This window comes from Triturus cristatus, chromosome 8 (genome assembly GCF_964204655.1).
Source record: "Triturus cristatus chromosome 8, aTriCri1.1, whole genome shotgun sequence".
Lineage (NCBI taxonomy): Eukaryota > Metazoa > Chordata > Amphibia > Caudata > Salamandridae > Triturus > Triturus cristatus.
In genome coordinates this window covers 1,185,046,330-1,185,072,657 of record NC_140591.1, presented here as the reverse complement: position 1 = coordinate 1,185,072,657, position 26,328 = coordinate 1,185,046,330, and the positions used below count along the sequence as shown (strand labels likewise).

Genomic DNA, 26,328 nt, shown 5'->3' with positions numbered 1-26,328 from the left:
GTCTCGAATCCACTTGGACCACCAGTGCGTGAAACAGGTCGACCTGACCTAGAATCAACCAGACTATGGTCATACTCCATTCAGGAGACAGTCGTGCTTCCTCAACCGGCACCTACTGCTAAGTTTTTATTGACCTTCTTTTAATTTACCCAAGGGATTCACCCAATAAACTGACCTCAGGATACCCTTTAGGTAATTTTAAACTCACACTTACACTATGAGGCTCCACACACCCGTTGCACCATTGCAGGTTTTGCTTTAAAAAGATCTCTGCCAAAGAGCCCTCTTGCAGGGCCCATGGGGTATTGCAGCGGAGGCCCCACGAGGAGCAAAAAGCCCGATAATGAAGCACAATACAAATATGGTTGTGTGAGGGCACCACTTCCTAATTAGGAAGATCTCCTCCATATTATACCTCATCCAACCACTTTCTCACTAGTAAATCTATTCTCCTTTCTTTTCAATAGGAACAAGTACCTAATGCTCAAGTTACTACTTGTGTAACGATATATCTGTAAGAGACATTAGTTAGTGATAGATTCCTTACCTTAGAATATCCCCAGGCGTCAGACTGGATCCTGAAAGTTTTGCTAGCTGTACCCCTGCGCGTCAGTAGGTGGCGTCGTGCGGCTCCCCGTCCATCGCTGGCGTCGTAAGCACCGAGATGACGTCACGGAGACTAATTAGGCGCCACCCATGCACGCCGACGTCAGTTCTGTACACGACTGTCCGCGCCAGGAACGCAGAGCCATGCAAGAAACTGACCACTGGTGCCAAGAAACTAGGGCCCTGAAGGGGGTGACCTTAACTCTAGAATCAGTTCGCAGAACGGGGAGGATGGGTGGGGCGGTAAGGAATCGGTCACTAACTAATGTCTCTTACAGATATATTGTTACACAAGTAGTAACTTGTGCATCTGAAAGAGATACGTTAGAGATAGATTCCTTACCTTAGAATAGATACCCCAGCAATACCAACCACGGTGGTGGGTCTGCGAACAAAGAAGCCGTCTCTCCGGACTGGACTGTCACGGCAGTAATGCATGGTAAACGTGTGCAGCGAGGCCCACGTAGCTGCCTGGCAAATGTCCTGCAAGGGAACGCCGTGTCCCAAGGCAGTAGCGGCTGCAGTTGCCCTGGTAGAATGGGCATGCAGCCCCACAGGAGGCTCCTTCTTAGCCAACGAGTAACATGCTTTGATGCAAAGAACAACCCACTGAGAGATGGTCCATTTGTGCACGGCCCACCCTTTTTTGGCACCCACGTAGCCAACAAAGAGCTGGTCATCCACCCGGAACTGTTGTGTGTGCTTCAGATAGAACGAGAGCGCATGTTTTGGGTCCAGTCGGTGGAGCCTCTCTTCCTCTTTTGACGGATACGGAGGCGGAAAGAAGGCGGGCAAAGTGATGGTCTGCCCGATGTGGAAGGGCGTGACAACCTTTGGAAAAAAAGAAGGACGGGTCCTTAAAACCACCTTGTCCGGATGAACAGAAAGGAAAGGAGGTTTGGAAGAAAGAGCCTGGAGCTCACTCACTTTCCTGGCAGAGGCGATAGCTACCAGGAAAGCCGTCTTAAGAGTGAGAAGACGCAAAGGACAGGTATGAAAGGGCTCGAAGGGGGCACACATCAGATATGTGAAGACAAGGTTTAAGTCCCACTGAGGCATTATGAACGGCACGTGAGGAAACGTGTGCGTAATGCCTTTTAGGAAACGGTTAACAACCGGGGACTTAAAAAGAGAAGGCTGATCTGGAAGCCGTAAAAAGGCGGAGATGGCCGAAAGATTACCTTTGATAGTGCCCAGAGCGGAGCCCTGCTGGGCCAAAGAAAGAAGGAACAGAAGGACTTAGGAAAGAGGGGCAGAAAGGGGATCCACAGCCTTAGCTGTGCACCCTGCCACAAACTTGTTCCACCGGCAGGCGTATACCGTCTTAGTGGAGGGACGCCTGGCAGCCAGAATGACATCACATGTCCTTAAAACCCTCCAGTGCACTGTCGACCTTATCGCCAAACAGGCGAGTGCCATCAAAGGGCATGTCCATGAGCGAGCTCTGGACATTGGGCGAGAACCCGGTAGATCGTAACCAGGCGTGGCGACGCAGCGCAACAGTCGTAGAAATCACCCTACCCAGTGAGTCCACGGTGTCCAAACCACACTGGATGGCGAACTTAGCCGCATCATTACCCTCAGCAACAACTTGGGACAGCACAGCGTGGATCTCCTCAGGACACTGAGGCAACACCTGCGTAACTGTATCCCACACCGCGTAGGAATAGCGGTCTAATAAGCAAGCGGTGTTCACTGACCGCAGCCCCAAGCTGGCCGAAGAGAACAACCTCTTACCGAACTGCTCCAGCTTCTTAAGAGTCCTTATCCAGCAGGGCCGTAGGAAAAGCACTCTGTGACGTCGAGGCTTGGATGACCAGGCTCTCAGGCGTAGGATGAGTGGTCAGAAAAGCGAGGTCACCCGGCACCGGGCGGTGACGCTTGGCGACATTCTTATCCACAGGGGCCCCTGTGGCCGGCCTCGACCAAGTGCCCAACAAGACGTCAGTGAGGGCGTGGACGCCATCTGGAGCACCTCAGTGAGGAGATTAGTCTTGAGGGCCACCGTAGGAAGATCGAGGTTGAGAACCTCAGCTGCCCTACGGAGCACCATCATGTAGGAGGCGCCCCCCTCCATGGTAAGCGGGAGAGGGGCAAACCCCGGGTCAGAAGAGACATCAAGGTCGCCGGCGTCCTCCAAGTCGTCCACCCAGTCCTGCTCGGAGTCACACTGACGGGCAAGAGGGTCCTCGGACCCCTCCCAGTCATCCTCCACCTCTGCCGCAGGGGGAACAGAGTGCGGCGGCAGAGCTGGAGCCGGAGAAGGAACATATGGCGTCGGAAATGGCGCCGGCCGGAGCCAAGCCGGCACCGTCTCCCGATGGGTATCCCAGGTAGGAACGAAATGGTCCTGGAACCGGGGCAAGGGCGGGACAAACGGCACCCACTGTGGCACCGGAGGCAGAGCCGAGGGTGGCGCCGGGGCCGGAGCCCGCAGCGATGGACCTTGTGGTGCCGGGGCCGGAGCCAACGGTGCAGGATCCTGTGGCGCCGAAGCTAGATCCACCGGCGGCCCCACAGGATCCGGATACGGGGCCAGCGGGGGGCCTCAAGGCGTGCCGGCGGGAGCCCGAGGCCTAAACAGGGAGTCGCCAACGGACCCGGGTAAGGCGGGTAGGCCGCGGGACTCCCAGGCTCCAAAGGAGCCGCAGGGGCAGAACCCCTGTCCCCCTCGTCCGCATCCGAGAACCGACGGGGGACGTTGGAGAGCGAACTCGCTTCTTCGACTTCTTTTTATGTTGTCGCTTACCCGAATCCAAGGGCGAAGACTTTGAGCCCGAGGAGAGACGACTGCGGCCCCGCGAGCGTTCCCGGGAACAGGACCTGGAACGGCGTTGGGACGAGTGCCGGGCTTCCAGCAGCTTCCGGCGCTGCTCCCTCAAGGTCTTCGGGCCATGGCCCGACAGTCCCGGGAGTCGTGGTCGTCTCCATGCAGTAGAGGCAAAAATTGTGGGGGTCCGCCAGCGACATATTGCGACGGCAGGCCCCACAAGACTTATATCCAGGCATCCCTACGTGCACCAAGGAGAAAGAGGGAGACAAAAAGACTCAAAAGTGTAGTCAAAAAGTGACTAAGGTACGTGCTCTAACCGGATCTGCGCTTGCTGGCGCGGAAAAAGAAAGAACTGACGTCAGCGCGCATGGGTGGCGCCTAAATAGTCTCCGTGACGTCATCTAGGTGCTTGCGACGGACGCGGAGCCGCACGATGCCACCTACTAACATGCAGGGGTACTGCTAGCAAAACTTTCCGGATCCAATCTGACGCCTGGGGATATTCTAAGGTAAGGAATCTATCACTAACGTGTCTCTTTCAGATCCATGTGATTAGACTCACTTCCTCGAACCAGGAGACTGGTTGGTGGTGTTGGACCTGCAGGACGCCTATTTCCATATACCCATCCCGCAGGCCCACCAGTGCTAAATGTGGTTAGTGGTGGGACAGAAGCATTTTCAGTTTGCTGTTCTCCCCTTTGATCTCATTATTGTTCACAAAAGTGATGCTAGTTGGGGCAGCACATAATCGAAGGTCAGGGGGGCCAGTTTTCCCCTACCTCAAAGACTGGCTGTTAAAGGCAGGCTTGCCCAGGCAGTCGTCAATCATCTCCAGGCTACTGGGAACCGCCTGTACTCTTTAGAGTTCAATATCAATGTGCCAAAGTCACACCTGACCCCTGCTCATACACTTCCCTTCAGTAGAGCCAATCTGGACATGGTTCAGTTTCGTGCCTTTCTCCCGGTGAGTTCAGAACATTTAGGCTATGACCCTGATCTTCCAGCCTTGTTCTTTGATTTCAGTGAGGTCGACTCAAGGCAGCTAGGACTGAATGGCCTCTGCATCCTGATGGTCGAGCACGCCAGGTGGCATATGCAGATTCTGCAGAGGGATCTGAATTCTCTGTGGACTCAACATCAAGTGGACCTCTCGGACTACAGTGAGATCTAGTAGTAAACCGCAAACAATCTGCACTCGTGGTTATCGGACCGTGATTGGGTCAGCAGCAGGACCTTTTCCCTTCCCTACCCAGAACTGACAGTAGTGACTGATGCATCACTTTTGGGTTTGGGTGGCCACCTGGAAGAGGTAGAGATTGGAGGCCTTTGTTCTCTGGCGGAGTCTCGGCTTCAGATCAACTTTCTGGAGCAAAGGGCCATCCACTTGGCCTAGGAAGCCTTCCTTCTATTTATCAATAGCAGGCTAGTACAAATGCTCATGTTTAACACCACCACAATGTGGTACTGCAACAGGTGGGGTCACGGACTGTGTGCCAGGAGGCCATGTACCCGTAGAAATGGTTGGACCACTAAGGAATTTCCTGGTGGTGAACCACCTGGCAGGATCCCTGAATGCTAGGGCAGACAAGCTCAGCCGCCAGTGCCTAGAGGATCACGAGTGGCATTTGCAGCCAGTGGTGGCTCAAGGTCTCGTCTGTGAATGGGGAGACCCTGGCTTGATCGGTTTGCTACTACAGAGAATGCGCAATGTCAGCAATTGTATGCATTGGAGTTTCCAAGGTGCTTCTCTCTATCAGACACGTTCTTCCTCGAGGGAATTTGGGACTCCTGTATGCCTTTTCGCCAATACCACTTGTACCCTGAGTTCTCAAGAAAATCAGGATTGACCGGACCCAATTCATCCTGGAGGCTCCGGTTTGGGCATGGAGAGTATGGTGTCCACAACTCCTGAATTTTAACATCTGTCCTCCAATTAGGCTGCATCTCCAGGAGAATCTGCAGTCACATTATCAGGGTTGGGTTCCGCACCCGGGCCTTCGCAATCTCAGCTTTTCAGGTGAGGAATCTGCTGCTAGAAGTCTGTACAGAAAATATTATATTTTTTATGTGGATTTATGTTTTATTTTTAAAAGTTTGAAATAAACTTCTCGACTCTGATCATGACAGAAACTAATCTACGTACCTGCTATCTGGACCAAGTGACCAATACTTTGTCATCAGCTAAAGGCGGCTACAGACCTTGATGCATATTCCAAAGCGGTATCCAACTTCAGGCTTCAAGAGTCCCTAACAGGTCTGGGTTTCAGAACACCCAACATGAATATTCATTAGACATTAATATTTAAATCAAATGTTTTCATTCACATACTTGTGCGTGACACTGGAGGAACAGAATTCGTCATTCTGTGAACCATCGGAACTGCATGAAAACTAAAGTCAATGGATGCGTTTAGTTAAGACTATCCATAAGTTGAGGACAACAGGCACCCTTCACAAAATGCATGGCCTAATTCCAAGTGCATTTTAATCTACGAATTGAACCATTTTTTAAGAAAAGAGAAAATGATAGTGATTTTTACAATCTTACCTGTGAAGGAAGTTTTCCCGCATTCGCTGGTTTGCTAGTAGACCAAGCTAGAGTGTGTGCTGAACCACAGGCCACTCGGTTGATTTTTTTACCCTGAAGAGCGGCAACCAATCGTGGCCTCTGGATAGCGTTTGTAGTTCCATCCCCTAGTTGCCCTTCATCATTATCTCCCCATGTGTATACCTCCCCTAAGAAAGAAAAATATAATTCTTTATATCACCTCTTTAAAAAGTAAGGGGAAAAAGTTATGTAAACAAAACCCAAGAAACCAATACAACCTAGTGCCACCAAACCACCCTGTTTCACAAGTGTCAAAAATGCATATTTCCAAACAGTTCAAAAAAGCTTTTCACTGACCAACATGTTTTCATAATTTGCATGACAGTCTACGTCCTGCTACATAATGAAAAGGTAACTGCAGCCGCCTTCCTCTTCATGGATTCTGGGCTACAGTAAACAGAAGGACTAATTTGAACAGTGTGAGTGCATTTAAAACACACACTAATCATGCAGCCTTTATGTTGGGGGCTTTGATTATCCTGTAGAAGAATATAAACCTGTTTACACAAGAAGCTAACAGGTAAGCTGTTGAAAACTGAACTGAATGAACACATGGCGATTTGTATAAGATGGAAAGAAATTTGCAGTCTTTGTAAACAATAAAGTACAGCCCACCTGATAATGCCATAGAACAAGCTCCTAAAAGATGAAAGTTGCATCTCTGGTCAAAGTTTGGAAATCTAGGGAAGAAGAGCTCTTTGACACATGTACATTGGCAGGTTCTAAGTTTTGATTGAAAGATTAATAAAGGACTGCCTAATCAATAAATCAATGTAATGTGGCATTTGTAAGGCATATTGCCAATCAATGTGTAAGACTTCAGGAAGGAGGCAAAATGTTGTCACGCAATTTAAAAACCTGATTAGGGAGGAGGGCAAAAGGCATTTTAAAACTTTCCCACATTCTTACTAGGAAAACTATAAAAGATTTAAACTTAGTAGACCTTTGTTCAGTGCAGTAAAAGTGTTAGTGGAAATGACAAGGCAATAAATGTGTACACTGATTTTAAAATTTTGAGTAACCATCACACGACTCAAAGGACATTTTAAATCAAGCTAAATCTGTTCCAGGACTGAGTGTGTATAATGCATGCTGCTGGGAACCCAGCCATAATGTTGAAGACTGTTGTACATGAAAGTAAAGAGCAAGTGGGCACAAACTGAAATAAAAAAATACATTACCTTATCCACTGACAACCTGAAAACATAATTTAATATGTTATATTTGCTGCCACCCTTTCTTGAAGTAACATGTGGGGACAGTTTATAGTTAGGTCATGTACATCATCAATCTTGAGAAAAGAAGTTCCGAGAAAACCTTAAGCAAACATGGGCCAACAGTATAAAATGCTACACTGCTCTGAGTTAATGGAAGGTACAATAAAAAACTGAGTTGAATAATAAAAAAGTTAGTTTTATCGGTGCACTAAACTGAATAAAATGATGTCAGACAAGAAAAAAGTGGTGGGTGGTAAACTGAAGACAACATACATTGTAAACGCTATGTATTCCTGAAAGTATATCATTCGGTGGACAAAATCCCTATTCATAAAATTGTTGCATTAAAGGTGACTGCCGGAAAACTATCCCCATCATGTTTTATCGGTAACTGAACTTATATATTTTTTTTTAAATCCTTGTGATTGCTTTTGATTTAAAAGTTTGAGAGGGATTTAATTAAAGATGTATATAACAAAAAACAGTATGTTGTGAGTGCGAGGTTGAAAAAATTAGACTGTGCAAAAAGTGAAGTGAAATTTTATCTGGACATGTTATTGTTCTATTTTGCTTGACAGAATATTTTTTCCCAAACTAACACCTTTGGTGTTCGATCCTTGCAGAAAACATTTTCCACAATGTCTGACAAACAATAAGGAAAGGGAGGCAAAAAGATGAACTATCAAGCACAGTCAAGTTATTTACCATCTTCAGTGCAGCAAACGCAGTGCAAGGATCCAGTGGCGATGGCTATCACTTTCTTTCCCTGGAGTCCCTGGACTTGTCGAGGACGTCGGACATGGTCATCAGATCCATGGCCTAATCGATGGTAATCTCCTTTGCCCCTACAAATACACAACAAAAGCTATAATTCTTGTAGTACAGCATGAGTAATTTCACAACCCCAATGTTTACCTTTAAGTAGCCTTGCAAAATTAAATAAACTGATTTTACTTAACGTGGACATTTCTGCCAGCTTTCAATCTATGTTGAGGAAAATTTAGTGTCATAAATTCGGTTTTCTGGACATATGAGTAGTGGGGCTCAGGTATTTTTTCCTTGTGCCTAATCCACATCAATTGGAGAACCAGATATATTTGCACATTAATGCTTTTTAAAAGAATTTGGAGCAGTATGCAGGTTTTCATCACGTTTATTGTGAAATCGGATGTATGCCTAATCATGGCAATGCAATCTAAATGGCAGTGGCACCTCACTGTGTACTCAGTATGTTAAATGAGAGTGTTGGGACCGGAATGTCCCCTGCTCTAAGGGACCCAACTGTATGTGATATCTGGTGTTCTGAGCTTGTGTGACCCAGCTCAAGTGCTAATCCTGAGTGAGCACAGCCCGCGTCTCCTCTATCTGACATGCATCTGCTATGTGTGTCCTGAGTTTTATAATCAAAAGAGAATGAACCACGTAATCTTGAAAAAGCCAGGGTCTATAAGTGTTGTACAAAGGCACTCATACACTCTAACCCGTGGGCAGCGGTATATCTTGGTTCCCTGCTTGAGAAGGTTAGGTGATTGGTTTTATCATTGGGTCCTTTTCCGTCTGAGTTTCCCGTTCTCCAGGCAGTCAACCTTCCTCCACCTGGAGGGAGACCGTCTGGTTTTTTGGTGGTCATGATTTCGATAGCGTTAGCAGAAAAAAGTGATAAATTAAAAATACCTCCTATCCTATACTCTTGTTTTATTCGTCCGGATGGGGTAGGATTAAAAACAGTATGTAGTGCTCTGGTGGATGTGTGAAAGGTCCACCGCACCTATATAATGATTATTTCAGTGGTCGACATGTTTCAGTCCATGGGTATCTCTAAAGATCGGTGGACTTTCATGAGGACCTTAGTCATAGCGATAACGTCATAGATCGCTTTGACACATTGGGTAAGTTAATGTCACTTACCCATCTTCGTCATTATTTCATGTAATAGACGGGTTTATAGGTTATGGTTCTACCTATAACTGTATGGGAGTTTAATTGAACTCCATCGGGTGTTGCGGGAGCTCTCTAGAATGCTACTTGCATGTCCTTGTTGTAGCTTCTTACCGCGACCCGGAAGTTATACATATATATGTCCTGAGTTGTCAACATTAAGCAGTGGAAAACCTCTGACAGCAATGTCTTTATTTCCTTACAGTTAAATTCTGAGTTCTTCCCGCAGGTGAACAGCAATTGTGTGTCATCGGCATATGACACTATCTTAGCCCCATAGTTCTCTGTGAGACGCGCTAAAGGCGCCATATAAACATTGAACAAAGTGGGGTAAGAATTGAGCCCTGAGGGACTCCTACATTCATCGGGGAAATCGGTGCCGAGAAAGGAGGGCACCAAATGGTTTGCTGGCGGTTATTCAGGAAGGACTCAAACCATCACAACACAGTGCCTCCGATCCAGCCCTCTTGGAGCCTTCGTAAGAGTCCACTGTGGGGCACGGTATCGAAGGCCGCGGAGAGATCCAGCAGCACCAGAGCTGCCCTGCCCCCCTTGTCCAGAGTGATTTTAATAGTTTCCACGACTTCCAGGAGAGTAGTCTCCGTGCTATAATTGACTCTAAAGCCCGATTGGCTTGGATGGAGGAGATGGTTGACTTCAACATAGTCCGTGGTCACTGAATTAACATAGCTCTCCAGAACTTTAGAGAAGTATGGTAGTAAAGATATCGGCCTATAATTGCTGGCCACAGAGAGATCAGCCATAGGTTTTTTTAACCCCTTCAGTGCCACGCCCTTTCCCCCTCCTGTGCCGGGCGTTGCACTAGTGGGTGGGGTTCATGACGAGATAGTCTCGTCATGGGCACAGCGCAACCGTGCTCCATGACGAGACTATCTCGTCATGGGCACTGAAGAGGTTAAAAGAGGAAGGATTTTGGCATTTTTCGGGATCTTAGGCATTTCTCCCGCCTGGAGGGCAGTATTCAAAACTGCATTGACTGCCAGATTAATTACCTCTGCAATGGTGGCCAGAATTTTGGCCGGACAAGGATCGGAGGGTTACCCGGATTTGAGGGCTTTCATCAGTGCCAGGGACTTTTGTAGTGATATGGGGGGGAACTTAGTAAGTGCAGGGCCTATGACACAACGGCTGGGACAGGGCAAAACTCTGTCCCCTCCAACTACTGGTAGTTGAGCCACAAAAGAGTCTTGGATGATCTTAATCTTGTCATAAAAGAAACAGGCCATCAGGTTTGCCCAGACCTCACTGGGGACGAACGGGCTGCTAATAGCTTTAGGGGAGGAGAAATCTTTAACAATATTGAAAAGGTCTCTGCATCTATTCCACGCATGCTCAATTTTAGCAGCTAGAAAGAGGTTTTTCCCCTCACGCACATTCCTATAGTGCTCCTTAAGGGCATGTTTGTAGACAGTTTTGTCTGTCAGCTTGTAGTTAGTGCGCCATACCCATTCCAGGCGTTTACAAGCACTCTTACTTTTCCTAAGTGCCTCCATAAACCAGGGGGCTGAGGCTCTATTGATTTTTGACTTCCGCCTAGTAAAAGGGGCTAGTTCTAGGGCGCAGAGTTGGAGCCAATTTTGCAATGCCAGTACATCCTCTTCCAAGCTCCCATTGAGGGGAATAGGATGGAGACAGAGATCCAATTGCAAAGCCCCTGGAGTGATCAAATGAAAGGGCCTGTAGCTGCTCTCCTTGGGCAGATTGTGTGATGGAAGGATGTCACAGTCCCTGTTAATTTTAAATTTGAGAAGAAAAAGGTCGGACCAGGCTAAAGGTAACAGGACTTAACATGTGGGACTTGTTTCAAATGCAAACTCTTCACATTCTCCTCACGCTCCTTAATCACCTTCAGGTGCATGAGGGTGCTCTTATCACACAACTTTGAGTTATGACCGAAGACCAAGCAACAAAGGCTCATAGTGTGTGGGTCCGAGACCGACATCTGCTTCCTGCAGTCAAGGCACAGCTTGAATTCTGTCATGTTCGGGGACACCTCTTCCCTGTCACACTGTCTGTAATAATTTTGGTGTCATTGGAGAACCCACAAAATTAGGAGTGGTGCCTAGGATATGCACTGAGGACTCAGAAGGAGGAGAAGCATGTTAGACCCTGCAGGTGCCGATTACTCAAAGAAGAGGGCCAGGTGCCAGGCCTCGGAGAGGGCAGCCTAGAAGAGCGGACTGTTTGCAGGACAGTAACTAGAATTGATCTGAGTTTGCCTGAAGGTCCCTCAACTTCCCAAGTGTTTCTACATTATATCAGCATGAACTAAACCAGCTCAATGATCCCAATGGAGCGTGCCCATGCCAGTAATTTAAAACAAGGGTACAAGATATATGTGCTGACTTTACCTTCTAAGCACTGGGACCCGGCACCAGAGACCAAAGGACAGAAGCTAACCTCTGGGAGTGTCGGACCAGCCTGATTGGAGACAACTTCCAAACAGTACAATGCCCCTGCACCAGGCCCTGAGTGAAGACACGGTGGCAGGAACACTTGGCTGAGTCGCTGCACTGCAAGAATGTCTCCTTGTTTATTGCGGCAGGGGCCTACACACTTGCGCTTAAGCCTGCCCATTACCTGAACTGAACAACTGTGAACTTTACTACATATTTATGTGAGAAAAAACTTTTCCAATAAGCTTGCTTACAGACAACTGTCTAGTAAAGGAAATATGGATCAACCTAAGGGGCATAGAAACCATGGAAGTAGCTAATCTGCACACAACCTGAGCCTTAAACTACGCTTTAGTCTAGTCTGCGGTTTTTGTGTAGATATCCCATATAGCATCCGTAGAACAGAAGTTGTGGTGAATAATCTATTTTGTGTGCTGTAGCTCATTTTGATCTAATTAAGTGTATATCTTGACTAAAAGATGAGCACTGGGCTGGAAAGTGGATTATTGGGTCTTCTGTTTGACTAGTTCAGTTCTGAGCCTGTACCCCTCTGAGTAAACCACAGAGAAGCCTTTGACTGCTCACCTTCCAATCCTGAGAGTCAAGTGCAGAAAGAGTGTGCTCGGCCCAGTTTTCAGAAACACAGGAGGGCAGACCAAAGGACACACAGAGGCAAAAAAAAAAAGCAACTACAGTTGTGGCACAGTAGCTCCTGCTTGTCTTATGGCCGCCCCAAAAAGGGTAAAAGACCCAGACCTTATATAAAATGAGTTGGGTCATCTCTTACTTCACTTTGATGAGGTAATCACACTAATCAAACAGCTTGGCTCCAACAATAAAACCTTGAAGAATATCTTATGCTTAGCGGGGTTCTCTTCCGGATGTGATTAACATGGTCAAGTTGGTGGATGCCCAGCCTGTTATCTCCGCCCAGTGGCACAGATACTATCAGGTTCCTCTAGCTCCGATTTGCATGGGAACAAGTTCCAGAGATGGCCACTAACCCATTACACATTAGCAAGCTTACAAAAGTAGCAAGAATCTGGATTATTTCCAAATGCCTAGGACTTTTCGATCCAACATTAGTGTCATACCAAAATTAGGTAAACATCTTATTACCAACACTATTCATGCCTCTCCAACCACGATATAGCACTCTCCTAGAGAAGATACAATAGAGGATATTATGACTGATTAGCAAGAAGTTCCTTCCCCAAATAAATGGATTAGAAATGAATTCCAAAATGTTGGCATTAATTTCAAGAACCAAGAACTGCCCATTCTACAAGAAAAATCTAGATAGGGCCTTAGACAGATTGAAAATGATGAAAAAAATGATCAAACTGCCAATTTAAATAATTACTCAATTTCTCTACTGAACATGGTTGCGTTGTTCAGATTTTTAAACCTCCTTGAGAATGTTCCTATGCGACTGCCGGCACTATTCTTGCCTATTTTTAAAACTTCCTGTTTCAAATTGTTATGGGCAGGCATAGAGCCAGGAGTGAAATGAGAGATTTTAATACGGCCGTATGCACACCCATTGGCAAAGCTAACAGAGAAAACCTTTAAAAGGTGAATACTGACCTACTGACTTTGCCAATGCTTGTTTGCATTGACGCTACCTCGTCACAACTCGCGAGTACCAGGGGCACCAACATAAATGCATTGCTGCAGGTGCATATCTTAAAATGGCCACTGCATAAGCCCATATTTGCATTTGCCCAGGCGCACGTATGAGTTGTGATGCACCAGTGTTTTTTTTTTTTACTTTAGCTGTGCAACATAGGCGACAGGCATTTTAAGAGTGGAAATGTAAAATATATATTTTTTAAAGTATGGGTGCGCATATATCAGAAGTGAGTGGCCCAGTGGCACTTTGCTAACACTAGGCCACGAAAACAACACTGACCAGGATCGTGATGCGCTAGTGAGCGCAGGGGCGAGACTGAGAATAGCAAGAGAACCCAACAGAAGAGTGACAGTTTGGGAGGGAGCCGGCAGGGCAGCCAGACTGTGTTTTGTTTCACAATGAACAGAGGCAGAGCTTCTTGGATGTTCACATCTGCAAAATGCCATCGGTCGATTCCAACACCAATGGACAGCCCTGTGTAGCAATGTCTAAAACCACCTAAATCACACTATCAAAGAAAGTGTCAAAAATCCCCCTTCTGGATAGGTGTAAGTGTGAATATTGTGTGGTTTGTGATGACAGCAGCTCTCATCATAGAGCTAAAGCTGCCTGTAAACAAGACCTAAAGTAGATGGCTGTCAGCTTTGGATTTTGAATAATATTTCCCTGTGGCCCTAATACTCCCTTGTTTCGTTCGTGACTAGTTAAATGCTACCTCAAGCGATTGCCTGTGGTTCTCCCATTACCTTGTGGGTGTTTGATGTAACTCCATGTGGGCACTGGTATGTTCAGACTTGGGTGCTGTGCTCACTGTGCCACTGGAACCAAGCTGCACACGAATGAAGAGCCCCATTCAGGGTAAAAACCTGTCTTGGGTTGCTTGTGTTCTGGTTGAGGGAGGACCTGGCTTCACAGTTCAGGCTGGACAGTTCCTATTGGAGCAGGGTCAAGACTGATTTGCATACGGCTGGGTTCAAACTAAGGTGGCATGATGCGTAAAAGAAGGATGGGTTGGAATACCAGCCCAAGCGACTGCCAGTAGTTAGACTAATTACAAGCATTCCTCCCATCACCTCTCTAACGAGAAACAACTACAGACGTAAATTATTGCAATTTACATTTACAAAAATTATACAAAATCCAAACAAATTTAAAATATACCTCTATGTGTCAGTGACAAATGATTACTACAAGGTGGTGGCTGATTTCTTGTACCGGTCTTGGTTTTACCAAAAGATTAAGAAGTTTTGACAGAAATCAGGGATGTGATTGAATAAATCATGGATATCCCCTTCCAAAGCGAGTCACTGATTATGGTGTCATGTTTGAAACTATTGCTATGTAAGGCAACATGAAAGGAATGGGGAATGGTTGTGGACGCATGCTACACCATACCTATATAGGACCTTCAGGTTGACATTTATTGCAAACGCCAAAGTGGTACAAAAGGAGGAGTGACACTTAAGACAAAAAGTGCAAGTAATAGCTTACCAGGTGTAAACAGCTCCTGATTTTGTAAGGGCTACAGAAAACTGGGATCCACATTCTACTTTGGTCACTCCAAGACCTGTGAGAGAATCAATCTGCAAAAACAAGATGTGTTACAGAAGAAATTCTGGTTGAAAAACAAAGCGCCATGTAGAACCAGAAAGAGAGTAGTAGATTCAAAACAACTGAAGCCAGGATATGCTTTCTTGACTTTCAATTAAAATTGAAGTGCGCCAACCAGTTCCAACCTTTTGAACTTGGTTAAGCAACAGGCCATGTGACTGACTTTGTGAAGTCAATCTTCATATTAAATGTTATGAAACCTGCAGATATAATAATATACTCATGTAGTGCTTGGGGATTTAAACAAAAATGTTAATCATGAACCCCTGGAAAAAAACCTTGTCTAAACAACAAAGCAAACGTTTAAGCCACTGACATGGTTATATTTTGAGAAAAAAAGCCACGTATGTAAATGATGAGTCAGGGCTCTCTCAATTGCGGAGTGGGACTTTTCATTTCAGCTGCCCTGTGTTTTGGGTGTAAAACTATGATACAAGTAAAAAATGCAAACCTAATTCTAGTAACTCTGTACCATTAGCTATGTGCTCCACTGAATTAGAACCAGATAGCACCTTGATGTAGGACTCAAAACTTCGCTCCTGGAGTTAAAAAACCTATATGATCATGGGTGACTGTGCTTCACTACAAAACAACCCAATAAACATTTACATTCAGAATACATCCCATCCTTTGAATTGAATACCGAGAGCCAACTTGAGGTACAGTTAGGAATCAAGCTTGTCCTAGGAATCGAAGGAAACTTTTCAATTAGCCTTACAGGAGTGTCTGTTCCTGTTTAACACTAGGTACTCTGCCATTTAAACCTTTAGAAACATTACCAAAGACAAGAGATTTGGTCTAGAGGCTGAGCTGCTGACCTGTATGCCAGACACTTCAGCTCTAATTGTGGCTTCACAGCACTGGATCAAAATGTACAATTCAATAGTTTTACATTTTATGTCAAAACTGACCTTTATCAAATCTTGACCAAATACTAAGTTGATAAATCAAACATCATGTGACAAAAAATGCACACATTTATTTTGTCATCATTTATTAAACAAAATCAACAATCAAAAGTTAAGTGAAAAAGTTAAGTCTGGTCGCAGATTTCCCACATAGAACTGAGGAAGATAGAAAAAGAAAAGAATAGAATGAGTGAAAAAAGAAGCAGGGCCCAGCAGCACGAAAAGCAGAACATGACAGAATTATGTTCCCATCTACGGTCTCTACGATACCCAATAGAGATTACGCTACGCAACAGCGCAAAAGAGGCAATGTATTGTCCATAGACGAAAACATTACACTAACATACAACACTCCTTCACCTATCCTAGAAGAGGAACCAGGCATTTTGAGCAATTTGGTCAAAACCTGATCAACTCAGTGAGCCATCACTATTAACGAGAAACTGGGACCAATGTACAAGTTACTTACCTTCGGTAACTATGTATCTGGTAGAGACGATTCTAGCCGCAGATTCCTTAGCGTAGAATTATCCCCAGGCATGAGACTTGACACAGAAAACTTTCCTGTCCAGCATCTCTGCGCGCCGGGGGTGGTGCCTCGTGACTCCGCCCCGACATCCTCCGCGGGCGTGATATCAGCGAGGTCACATAAGCCCCACCCCGGCACGCTGACGTCAGTTTGCTTCGGAGAACTTTTCCGTGCCACAACGCGGAGCCATCACAACAAAACTGAGGAGAGCATGGGAACAGTGTGCAAAAAAAAACAGAGAAACAAAGAGAGAGAGACACACAAAAGGTGAGGAATAGCACCAGGCGGCACCGAGGCGCCAGGAGGCTAAAACAGGAAAGCCAAAGCAGGAAGAGAGCAGACCCCTCCGCGGAACCACCGTGCCAGCCAAGGCGAGAGCCGGGCTGGAGGCACAAGCAGGGGAAAGCGGAGAGAGACAGAGAGAGACAGAGAGAGAGAGAGACAGAGAGAGACAGAGAGAGACAGAGAGAGACAGAGAGAGACAGAGAGAGACAGAGAGAGACAGAGACTGTAACCATAGACCACACAACAAAGGGCCACAAGACCAGAACAGAGGGGCAACAGCAATCCACCCCCAGACTACACTGTCAAGGAGGGCCAGAGCCTCTGAAAGGAGCAGGAGGCCAAGGACAGGCAAAAGAACCCCCAGCGTAGAAGTCTGAAAGGGGATCGGAAATTGTAACAACAAAGGGAAAAGAGCAAAAGCAGGCCCCTATAGTGGAGAGAACCCAGCTGGAGAGAAGTCCGACAGGCAGAAAACGAAAAGGACCCCCACAGAAGACAAGCCACCCAGAGGGAGGCTAGTGCAGAATACCAAGCTGAGGGTCCTCGCAGAACGGGGAGGAAGGGTGAGTTGTGAAGGAATCTGCGGCTAGAATCGTCTCTACCAGATACATCGTTACCGAAGGTAAGTAACTTGTACATCTGATAGAGACTACTAGCCGCAGATTCCTTAACGTAGAATAGATACCCTAGCCATACCCAGACGGGAGGAGGGCCTGCGAGAGAGCCTCCCCACCAGGAGAGACCAGGGCCCCAGCAGGGGACATGGCACAAAAACAAAATGGAAAGGGCCAGGATATCCAAGCCCAACCAAGAGAAAGAAAGCGCCCAACACCCCGCAGGGGCAGACAGCGCCCCAAAAGCCTCAAGGAACGCAAGGGCCACCTCGAACCCAGTGAGAAGAGATAGAACCAAATGCAGGGCCCACCATAAGAAACACAGGCATAGAGATAGAAAAGAGCTGAATACACCTCGGCCGCAAGCAGCGGGCAAGGCCGGAACGGCGCCACTGCCAACAGCACAGGCAGAAGAAGAAAAGCACCGTTGTGCGAAGCCCCAGTTGAACCAGAGGCAGGGGCGCAAGGAAACACATCAAGATCACAACGGAGGAGGAGAACAAGCAGGCCTGCACAGGCATGCACCACCAGTAACAGGCCACACCACGGAACAGCGCACCCCGGACAAGGCAGACGCCAGTCGAAGGCAGAGGCCAGGGAGGGCCAGGACACACACTGACCCATGAAGAAGTGGAGGAACCGGCAGAAAAGAAAAAGAGACGGAGGACGGCCTAAGCCTGCCACCAGAACACAGAGGCAAAGGAAAGCCAAACTCTCTGGAGCATCAGACCGAGGACCAAGGCAAAACACAAGACAAAAATGCAGAACCGCTACAACCCGATGCCGCAGACAGCAGACCAGACCGGCCAAGCGACGTAGCGACAAGGGGAAGGACGGATCTAGCGCAAGCTGCTCCAAGACAATTGGCAAGAAGATCGCACCTGCGACATACCGTGACGCCACGGAGAGCAAGGAACCCGGAAAGGGTGACCACCCCTCCCCAGCACAGGACAGAGCTATGTAATAGCTACAAATACCCCACATAGGGTAGGTAACATCCCAAGAACCATGGGAACACCTCTGAGGAAAACAGTTCTGCAGCAGAGGACAAAACCGAAAGACCTGCAGAAAAAACCCGCAAAAGGCTTACCAAGCAGCCAATAAAGAAGACACAGAAGGCCTAATCTCAGGACCTACCAGGCTTACCAACAGCCAAAACCACAAGTCAACAAAGCACCAAGGGCCCTACAAAAGGACCCCAAGGGCACAGGAACCATACAGAACACACAACCCGGGCTACCCGTTACAAGGCCCCAGGAAAAACAACGGGAGAACACCTTGCAAAACACAGACCGACAGTAAGGTCACTGAGGGGAAGGAGGAGGAGGAGAAGGACGAAGCCCCGCAAGAAACCTCTGAATGGCAGAATCCGCAGGGGCGTGGAACAACAGAGTGCCATCAAAGGGAAGGTCAACCAGCCTTCCCCTAATGTTCTCAGGGACAACATTATCCTGTAGCCAGGCATGGCAACGAAGGGCCACCGAAGTAGCCATGGTATGACCAAGTACCACCGAAACGTCCAGAGCCGAGCGAAGAATAAACGCCGCCAGCTCCCGGCCATCCAACACATGGTGCCGCAGATCAACACAGGCACCCTCCTGAGAAGCAGAAGACATAAGGGACTCTACCGAATCCCACAAGCAAGAAGTGGCCCTGGCCAACACACAAAGAGTGTTAAGGGACCGCAAAGCAACACTGGAGGAGGCAAAGATGTTGCGCCCCCAGGAATGTAACCACCGGGCCTCTCGTGATGGGGGAGACAACACCAATGGCAAGGAGGGAAAGGCAGTCTGTAAAAGAGGGCCCCTGGTAGAAGGGTGGAGGGAAAGACAGACAGGATCATGCGGAGCAGGACGGTGGTGGTGCAGAGGAGGCTGGGGCACCGGGTCCCTTGAGGCAGGATGCCCCCAGGCCCCCAAAAGAGAATTTCGGCGCGCAGCCTCGAAGGGAAGACGCAGCTCCCGTCCACCAGAGCCCTGCTGGAGAACCTCCAGCAGATGATCCGTGGGGAAACGGGCAGCTGGATCGCCCATGCGCAAGATTTCTGCAGCCATGGAAACAGCCCAAGCGAAGGCAACACTCGTCTCCGTAGGGCCCTGCGGCGGGGAAAGCAGTACTCTCATGGGCGACGGCTGCAATGTTAAGGCGGCCGTCTCCCAGGCCAACCGGAGGAAGGAAAGACCAAGTTTGAAAAGGAGGAGGAGGATAGACCGATGAATGGGGAACCTGAGGCGCCTCCGGCTAAGACTGCGGGCGCGGTGACGGCGAAGAGCCGTCCTTAGAGGACGCCGGGGAAAAGGCCACGACGCGGAGACCCACCTCCAGAGAAGATGAAACCAACAACCGCCGTCCTCTAGAGAAGAGGGAGCGTCCGAAGACGAATCAATGACCCGACGTCGGCCCGGCGCCTTCGGAACGACCTCGGCCACAACGTGCGGCGCAGGAGACAGAGGTGGGGTCAGAGCCGGGCGGCTAAGGAATGCCGCCTGCGTCGAGGGACGAGAGGGGCCGGGGGACACGCCCCGACCCCTAGCCGGCCCCTGCCAGGGCCAGCAGCCGCCGGCACCTGAGCGGCATCACCTCGGCCTCGGACAAGGCCGCCACCTGCCCAGAGGACCGAGGGGGACTCGAGGACACGCCCGAGTCCCGGCAACCTCCCGCGACACCACAGGGACCCCGCGGGGGTTTGTGGTGAGGCAGAGGTGCCATGGTCCAAAGGAGGGAACCCCGAAGGGCCGCACCCCGATGGCACCACATCCTCCGAACCTGGATCCGAACCTGCCGGCGTCATCGCAGGAGTCCCCGCACGCAGTAGGGGATCTGCAGACGCCCCAGGAAGAGAAGGAGGTGCCAAAGAGGCCTGCAGGGCCACCGCATAGGCCTCTATCTGGGCTCTGGTCGCCCCCGTGCCGGGGAACAGCAGATAGGGTGGCGACGCGCGAGGCCGCACCACCCACGGATAACTCACGCCAACAGGCCAGGGACCGGGCCTCGGGGACAAACTGTGACACTTACCAACAGGTGAGCGACGCCCTTGCAGCCTGGGAGAAGGACACAATGTCGGAGACGGAAGCGGTGGTGCTTGAAGCCATCCGCGGGGGACGAGCGCGGCGACGACGCCGACCTGGACATGCGTGTCAAAAGGAGTTTCATCCGGCACTCCCGTCGGGACTTCGGCTTCAGTTGCTGACACACTTCACAATCTGGGGAGTCGTGGTGCTCCCCCAAACACCACATGCAGATGGGGTGAGGATCCGTCGCCGACATCTGGCGGGCGCAAGACGACATCTTGAAGCCTGAAGGAATTCGCACACTGTTCTCAAGAAAACGCTCAAAGTGGAAAAAGAAGGCCTGAAACAGGCGTTGCACACGTAAAAGAAGGAAACTGACGTCAGCGCGCCGGGGTGGGGCTTATGTGACCTCGCTGACGTCACACCCGTGGAGGACGTCAGGGCGGAGTCACGAGGCACCGCCCCCCGGCGCGTAGAGATGCTGGGCAAGAAAGTTTTCCGGGTCCAGTCTCACGCCTGGGGATAATTCTACGTTAAGGAATCTGCGGCTAGTAGTCTCTATCAGATAGCAAGGACCAGGTCATGTTTTGCCTTTCTTGTAAATCACCAGTAGGTTTGGAAGGGACATTTCGATGGATCATACCAAATCCCTGCATTGGGCAGGATATTTAGCCAATTCCCACAGTATAAAGATTAGCCAGTGCTTTAGAAGCTTGTCAATCCTCCAGAAAAATTAAAGAATGATCTTTTAAGTAAGTAGTCCAGTATTAGAGGAGATCATACAACTCTATTGCTCTGCACAAATGCAGGTTTGTGGAAGAGCTATGCGACTCTGCTGGTTCCCTAGCTCCTAACAAGAAAGTTACTTAACTTCTGGAGCTATATTTCTGGTAGATACATTATGTTCCTGCAGATTTCGCACCATATGAATATCGAGCAGGCACCAGAGGGGATCTGGATTTTATTTTTTACAAGAATCGCTTCAGTTGAGACTCTGCTGCAGGTAACGGTATTGAAGAGTGTTTTGTTTCTGTTGGCAGCTTCATTGATGGTGTTGTTATAGTACTTGTCTTTTGCTGATGTGACGAGTAGTTGGTTTTGCATGGAGTGACTCCAAGGGGTTCTGTTTTTCTTCCATTTTTCTTCCTGCATCCGAACAGAATATTTGTCGTCGTCATGGTCTCTAGAGTACCAGGGGTGAAAGTTCTGAGTTCACTTGGAGATATTAATTGGAGTGTGGGTGTTCACATAGTTTTCCAGGCATGTGTTGAAGATGTTTAAAGGTCTAAACGACAGATGCGAGAGGTTAATTTGAGATTTTAATTGTTGTTGGACAGTCTTTGAAGTATCTGAAGGTTTGTTGCTCTCTTTTGGGTTGACCTCAGTTTGTTAGTTGGACTCTGAGAAGGGAGATGGGGAGGGCGAGCTGGTCACTCAAGTTCAAGTCAATGTGTGGTTGGTACTGCATGGTTGGTGATGTCGAGAAGACTATTTTGAAGACATGGCCTTTCAAGTGTGTTGGTTGGGTGACATGCTGTACCACTTTGTGTGTTGATGAGGTTGAGAGGGGTGTCCGAGTTTTATTTGAGATGTTAGCCTTTGAGCCACCGACCTGGGTACAGCGATGATTTTTATCACCAATTAACTGTATTGTACAGCAAATGTAATTTCATGAAAACCTATTTCAATAAGCAACCTTAACGATCCCCAAACTGAATGAGAATTTCATTGTGTTATATATTATAATTTCTTCGAGTAACTTTTTTATTTAAAAAAGATTTACCATTTACTAGTGCAACTGTTGTGCTTGTGTGTGAAATAAGGTAAATGATTTGGGGAAAAAAACTATACGTAATGAACAAGTCAAGGTAACGCCTTATCTGGTAGAGACAGGATCTAGCTGCAGAATCTTCACCTTTGAGTTCTCCCCAGGCACCTGACTGGATCCGGAATTTTTTTCAGCAGTACTTCTGCGTGTCCGTAGAGGGCGTCATGCGACTCTATAGCGACGTCGACATTGTCCATATGATCCCTCTTCCAACGCGCTGACGTCAGTTTCTTCTGTGACTATTCTGCACACCAAAAATGCGGAGCCATTTGTAGAAACTGCCTATTGAAACAGTGTGCCAAAAAAGAAATATCTTTGTGTCAAGAAATTACAAGCCGAAATGAAGGTATCTCAATGCCAAGAAAGGGATCTTTAGATAAAAAGAATCCAGTTGGCAGAACGGGTAGGATTGGTAAGGAATATGCGGCTAGATCCTGTCTCTACCAGATAAGGCATTACCAAAGGTTAGTAACTTGTTGATCTGATAGAGGCATCTAGCAGCAGATTCCTTACGTTTGAATCAGATACCACAGTAATACCATCCCCGGAGGAGGGTTTGCCAACTAATCCTCCTAAAAAGTCCCTGACTAGAACTAGCCAGTCTAGAAAAAGATAGAAGAGACCAAACACTCCTAGGAATTTAGGTGAGCAAGAGCATATGCTACACCATAAGGACTGTGGTAAGGACCACAGGCAAGTGAAGTCATAAAGGCATTGAAAAGCATGGGAATAGCGTTACCCATGGCAGTGGAAAACAATGTGTCGGAAAACAACAGTCAATATAAACATAAATACTACTTGCTCCCATGGTGTGATCTGAACCCATGTTCGGACAGGACTTGGGGGACCAGAGTCAACAGACAATGCCACTGAGTTATAGCTTTTTGCCATTGAAAGCTATTATTTTAGCCAAACCTGCTCTGTAAAAACAAAGAAAAGGGGGGACCAAGGACCCATCTTTGATGGAGAGAGCATTGATCAATGCTTAAATAGAAATTTGTCGAAGACAACAACAACGATTGATATCGAAACAACTTTTGTCCTCAGAAAAAACTAACCGAGATAATGTCAACACCTCTGGGATCATCTATAATGTATAACCCATAGAAACGAAAAGAAAAATTGGCTATAACGGCAAAAGGAAATTAAATATATATATATAAATTCAAAAAAAACAATTGGGAGAAGAAAATGAAAAAGTTTAAATACAACTTAACTGCAACCCAGAAAAAAGCAATAAATGATCTAGCGTCTGATGAAAGTATCATAATAAGACCTGCGGACAAAGGTGGGAATATCGTTATTTTAACAAAAGACATGTACATTAACGAGGCCCTGAGACAACTTAATGATGGTAAGACCTATATCAGTGCAACACGGGTTGAGTACAATAACAGTATCAGCAAAGGGTGGGAACTACTCAATGAATGGAAAGATAAAGGCCTGTTGGAGTGGGAGGAATTTTGTTTTTTTGAAAAGGGATTGTCCCATTTTACCAATAATGTATTTGCTCCCCAAAATTCACAAGAACAAGGAAAATCCCCCAGGTAGGCCAATCATCACATCTAGAGGTAGTTCCCTTGAAAATATCTCACGATATGCTGATCATTTTTTAAGAGAATTTGTTTTTACTCTTCCCTCCTAAGTAAGAGACACAAAAGATTTTCTCAATAAAATTTCTAATCTAGTGTGGCAAGAGAATTACATTCTTATTACTTTGGATGTGAACTCATTGTACACTATAATAGATCATGAACAAGGGATTCAATCATGCGCAGAATTTCTTAAACGTAGGAACATTGGCCTGCTAGAGCATACAGGTATGATTTTGGAGATGATAAGATTCTGTCTTATGAATAATTACTTTTTGTTCAATGGCATGATATTTAAACAAGAACATGGTACCGCGATGGGTACTTGTTTCGCGCCCAGTTTCGCGAATTTGTTCATGGGGGCGTGGGAGGAAGAGATCCAAGCACGAACGGACCTACAGGAATCATTTACTAAAGTCAAATTGTGGCTTAGATATATCGATGATATTTTTGTAGTATGGCAAGGAGAAGAAAGAGAAGCTGTACTTTTCATTGATAAACTAAACCACAATAACAAGAATATCACACTAACGAGTACAATCAGCAAAGATCAGGTCGAATATCTGGACACATGTGTCCAGGTGAAAAACAACACTGTACATACGGTCTTATATCGTAAAAGCACTGCCGGCAATACATTGCTTCATGCCCTAAGTAGTCATCCGGACAATTTGAAATGGAGTATTCCATATGGAGACCTACTTAGGGCAAAAAGAAATTGCAGTTTATTAACAGATTATCAGAAAGAAGAAATAACAATGATAGAAAGATTTAAAGCAAGAGGATATCCATCATGGGTTCTTAAAAAAGCAATAGAAAGAATCAAGTCAGTTGAAAGATCCAGCACTTTGATGACTCCAGATATTATAACCACTAAAAGCGAAGAGGAGGAGACAACTAGGATGATCATGACATTTAGTGGACACTCTACCCAAATACGCAAGATTGTACAACGCCACTGGGATATTTTGAGAAATGCCATTATAGGTAAGACCTTACCAGCACAACCAATGATCACATATAGGAAAGGACGCAGTTTCAGGGACACTCTGGTACACAGTGATCTTAACTCTAACATTGAGACAAGAGGTATTGATTTACCAGGCTTTTTTCCATGTGGCCATTGTAAAGCCTGTGGAAGTAGTAAAATGGTCTAAGAGTATCTGAACACCAGTACAAATACCATGATCAGTATCTCTCAATTTTTGACATGTACCAGCACTTTTGTTATTTATGTGTTAGAGTGTCCATGCAAACTTCGGTACGTTGGTAGCACCACACATATGGCAAAAAAACGAGTGCTTGAGCATATTCGGCCAATCACAAATAAGGACAAACAGTATCCTATTGCCCGTCATTTTGCCAGTCATCATTTTTCAGACTATTCAAAACTCACGTACTTTGCCATTGAACAGATCCTACCCAGAGCTAGAGGAGGGAACAGAGTTTTAAGACTTAGACAGCGAGAATCAAGGCACATAATAGGTATGTGCACTCTGTTTCCTAATGGCCATAACCTTGATGAGGAAATGGCGATACACCTCTACAATGAATGAACAGGTTTCTTTACTTATTGGAATTTTGTTGGGAGGACTAATGTAAATATTTATTTATTATCTTTCCAACAGGATGAAAAGGAAGGGTATATGTGGCTGACCCAAATTGAGATCCCTACCCTTTTCTTCAGATCATCCGACGTTCTTTGTGTGAGATAAGATTGAATTGCTATTTTATATGTATATACACGATGAGGTGAAATAAGGGGGTGAAGATGACACCATGCAGCGAGAGCCTCTTAAAACATCAGATTAGATTGAACTTCAAGTCTGTGATCACCCACTAATTTGGGTATAATTGATGATACTATTAGTGAAATGCTGACATAGCCAACAATAGAGATATAGGATACAATAAGGAGGAATATGTCGTTCCAAGTAGCTATCGCAACATGTGGCAAGAGGGCTATTGTATAGCATCGTATTTCATTTAAGTGTGCATCAAGAGATGAAGCATACATTTCGGTGTTTTGACTTATATACTATGACAATATGCTGACTTGGCTATTACCCACTAACAAGGGAGTTATTGGTTTACATTACACAGACCGATTAATTTGTATCAAAACTGCATTAATTTTTCGTTTGTGATATATTAGTGTAAGAGATTTGTATTGCACATACGATTAGCATGACAAAAGCACGAAAAATATGGTATAACTACCATCTTTTGGAATGTGTAATGACATGCACGCATTGTTTCTAAGGTATTTCGATTATTAACCTTTGCAAGTAACTTTATTGACAAAATTGTTGTAAGAAAAAGTAATCGCATAACACTAATAAGCGCGCTACAGGGCAGGAATGGAAACCAGTATTAATGCTTTAACTGTTACATCTGCACTTGTTAAGATGGCGCCCAACATGTATCCTTTGTTCTCATCTACTATGCATTTGGATGTGTAAGTCCTCTTTCAATGACTATGACAGGCAAAAGTATGTAATGATGTCTCTTGCATTTCTAACGCTGTGTGAACAAGCCACGATGGTGGCGTAACGAGTCACGACGGGTTTATCACTAAAATAAACCCCCAATTGCATTTGGAATGAAGTCCGCTGTTTCTACGTTATTTGCTGTCTGAGAGCGCGAGTGGTACTTCGTTGTTGGGATATATTAATTACCGGTTTTTGCTCCGCCAGTCTCGCGCCACCCCTCAATAGATTGAGGACACCGTAAGGAGGATCTTGGAATATATATATAT

General features: G+C 46.6%; 1 protein-coding gene across 1 annotated transcript in view; it reads right to left on the bottom strand.

The window, feature by feature from the left end:
• LOC146805589 (E3 ubiquitin-protein ligase HERC2-like) overlaps positions 1-26,328 on the bottom strand; it is a 1,563,844-nt gene that overhangs the window by 222,984 nt on the left and 1,314,532 nt on the right. The window contains 3 exon segments of the mRNA XM_085622871.1: positions 5,928-6,115; positions 7,910-8,049; positions 14,684-14,775. Of these exon segments, the coding sequence (XP_085478997.1) occupies positions 5,928-6,115; positions 7,910-8,049; positions 14,684-14,775 (420 nt within the window).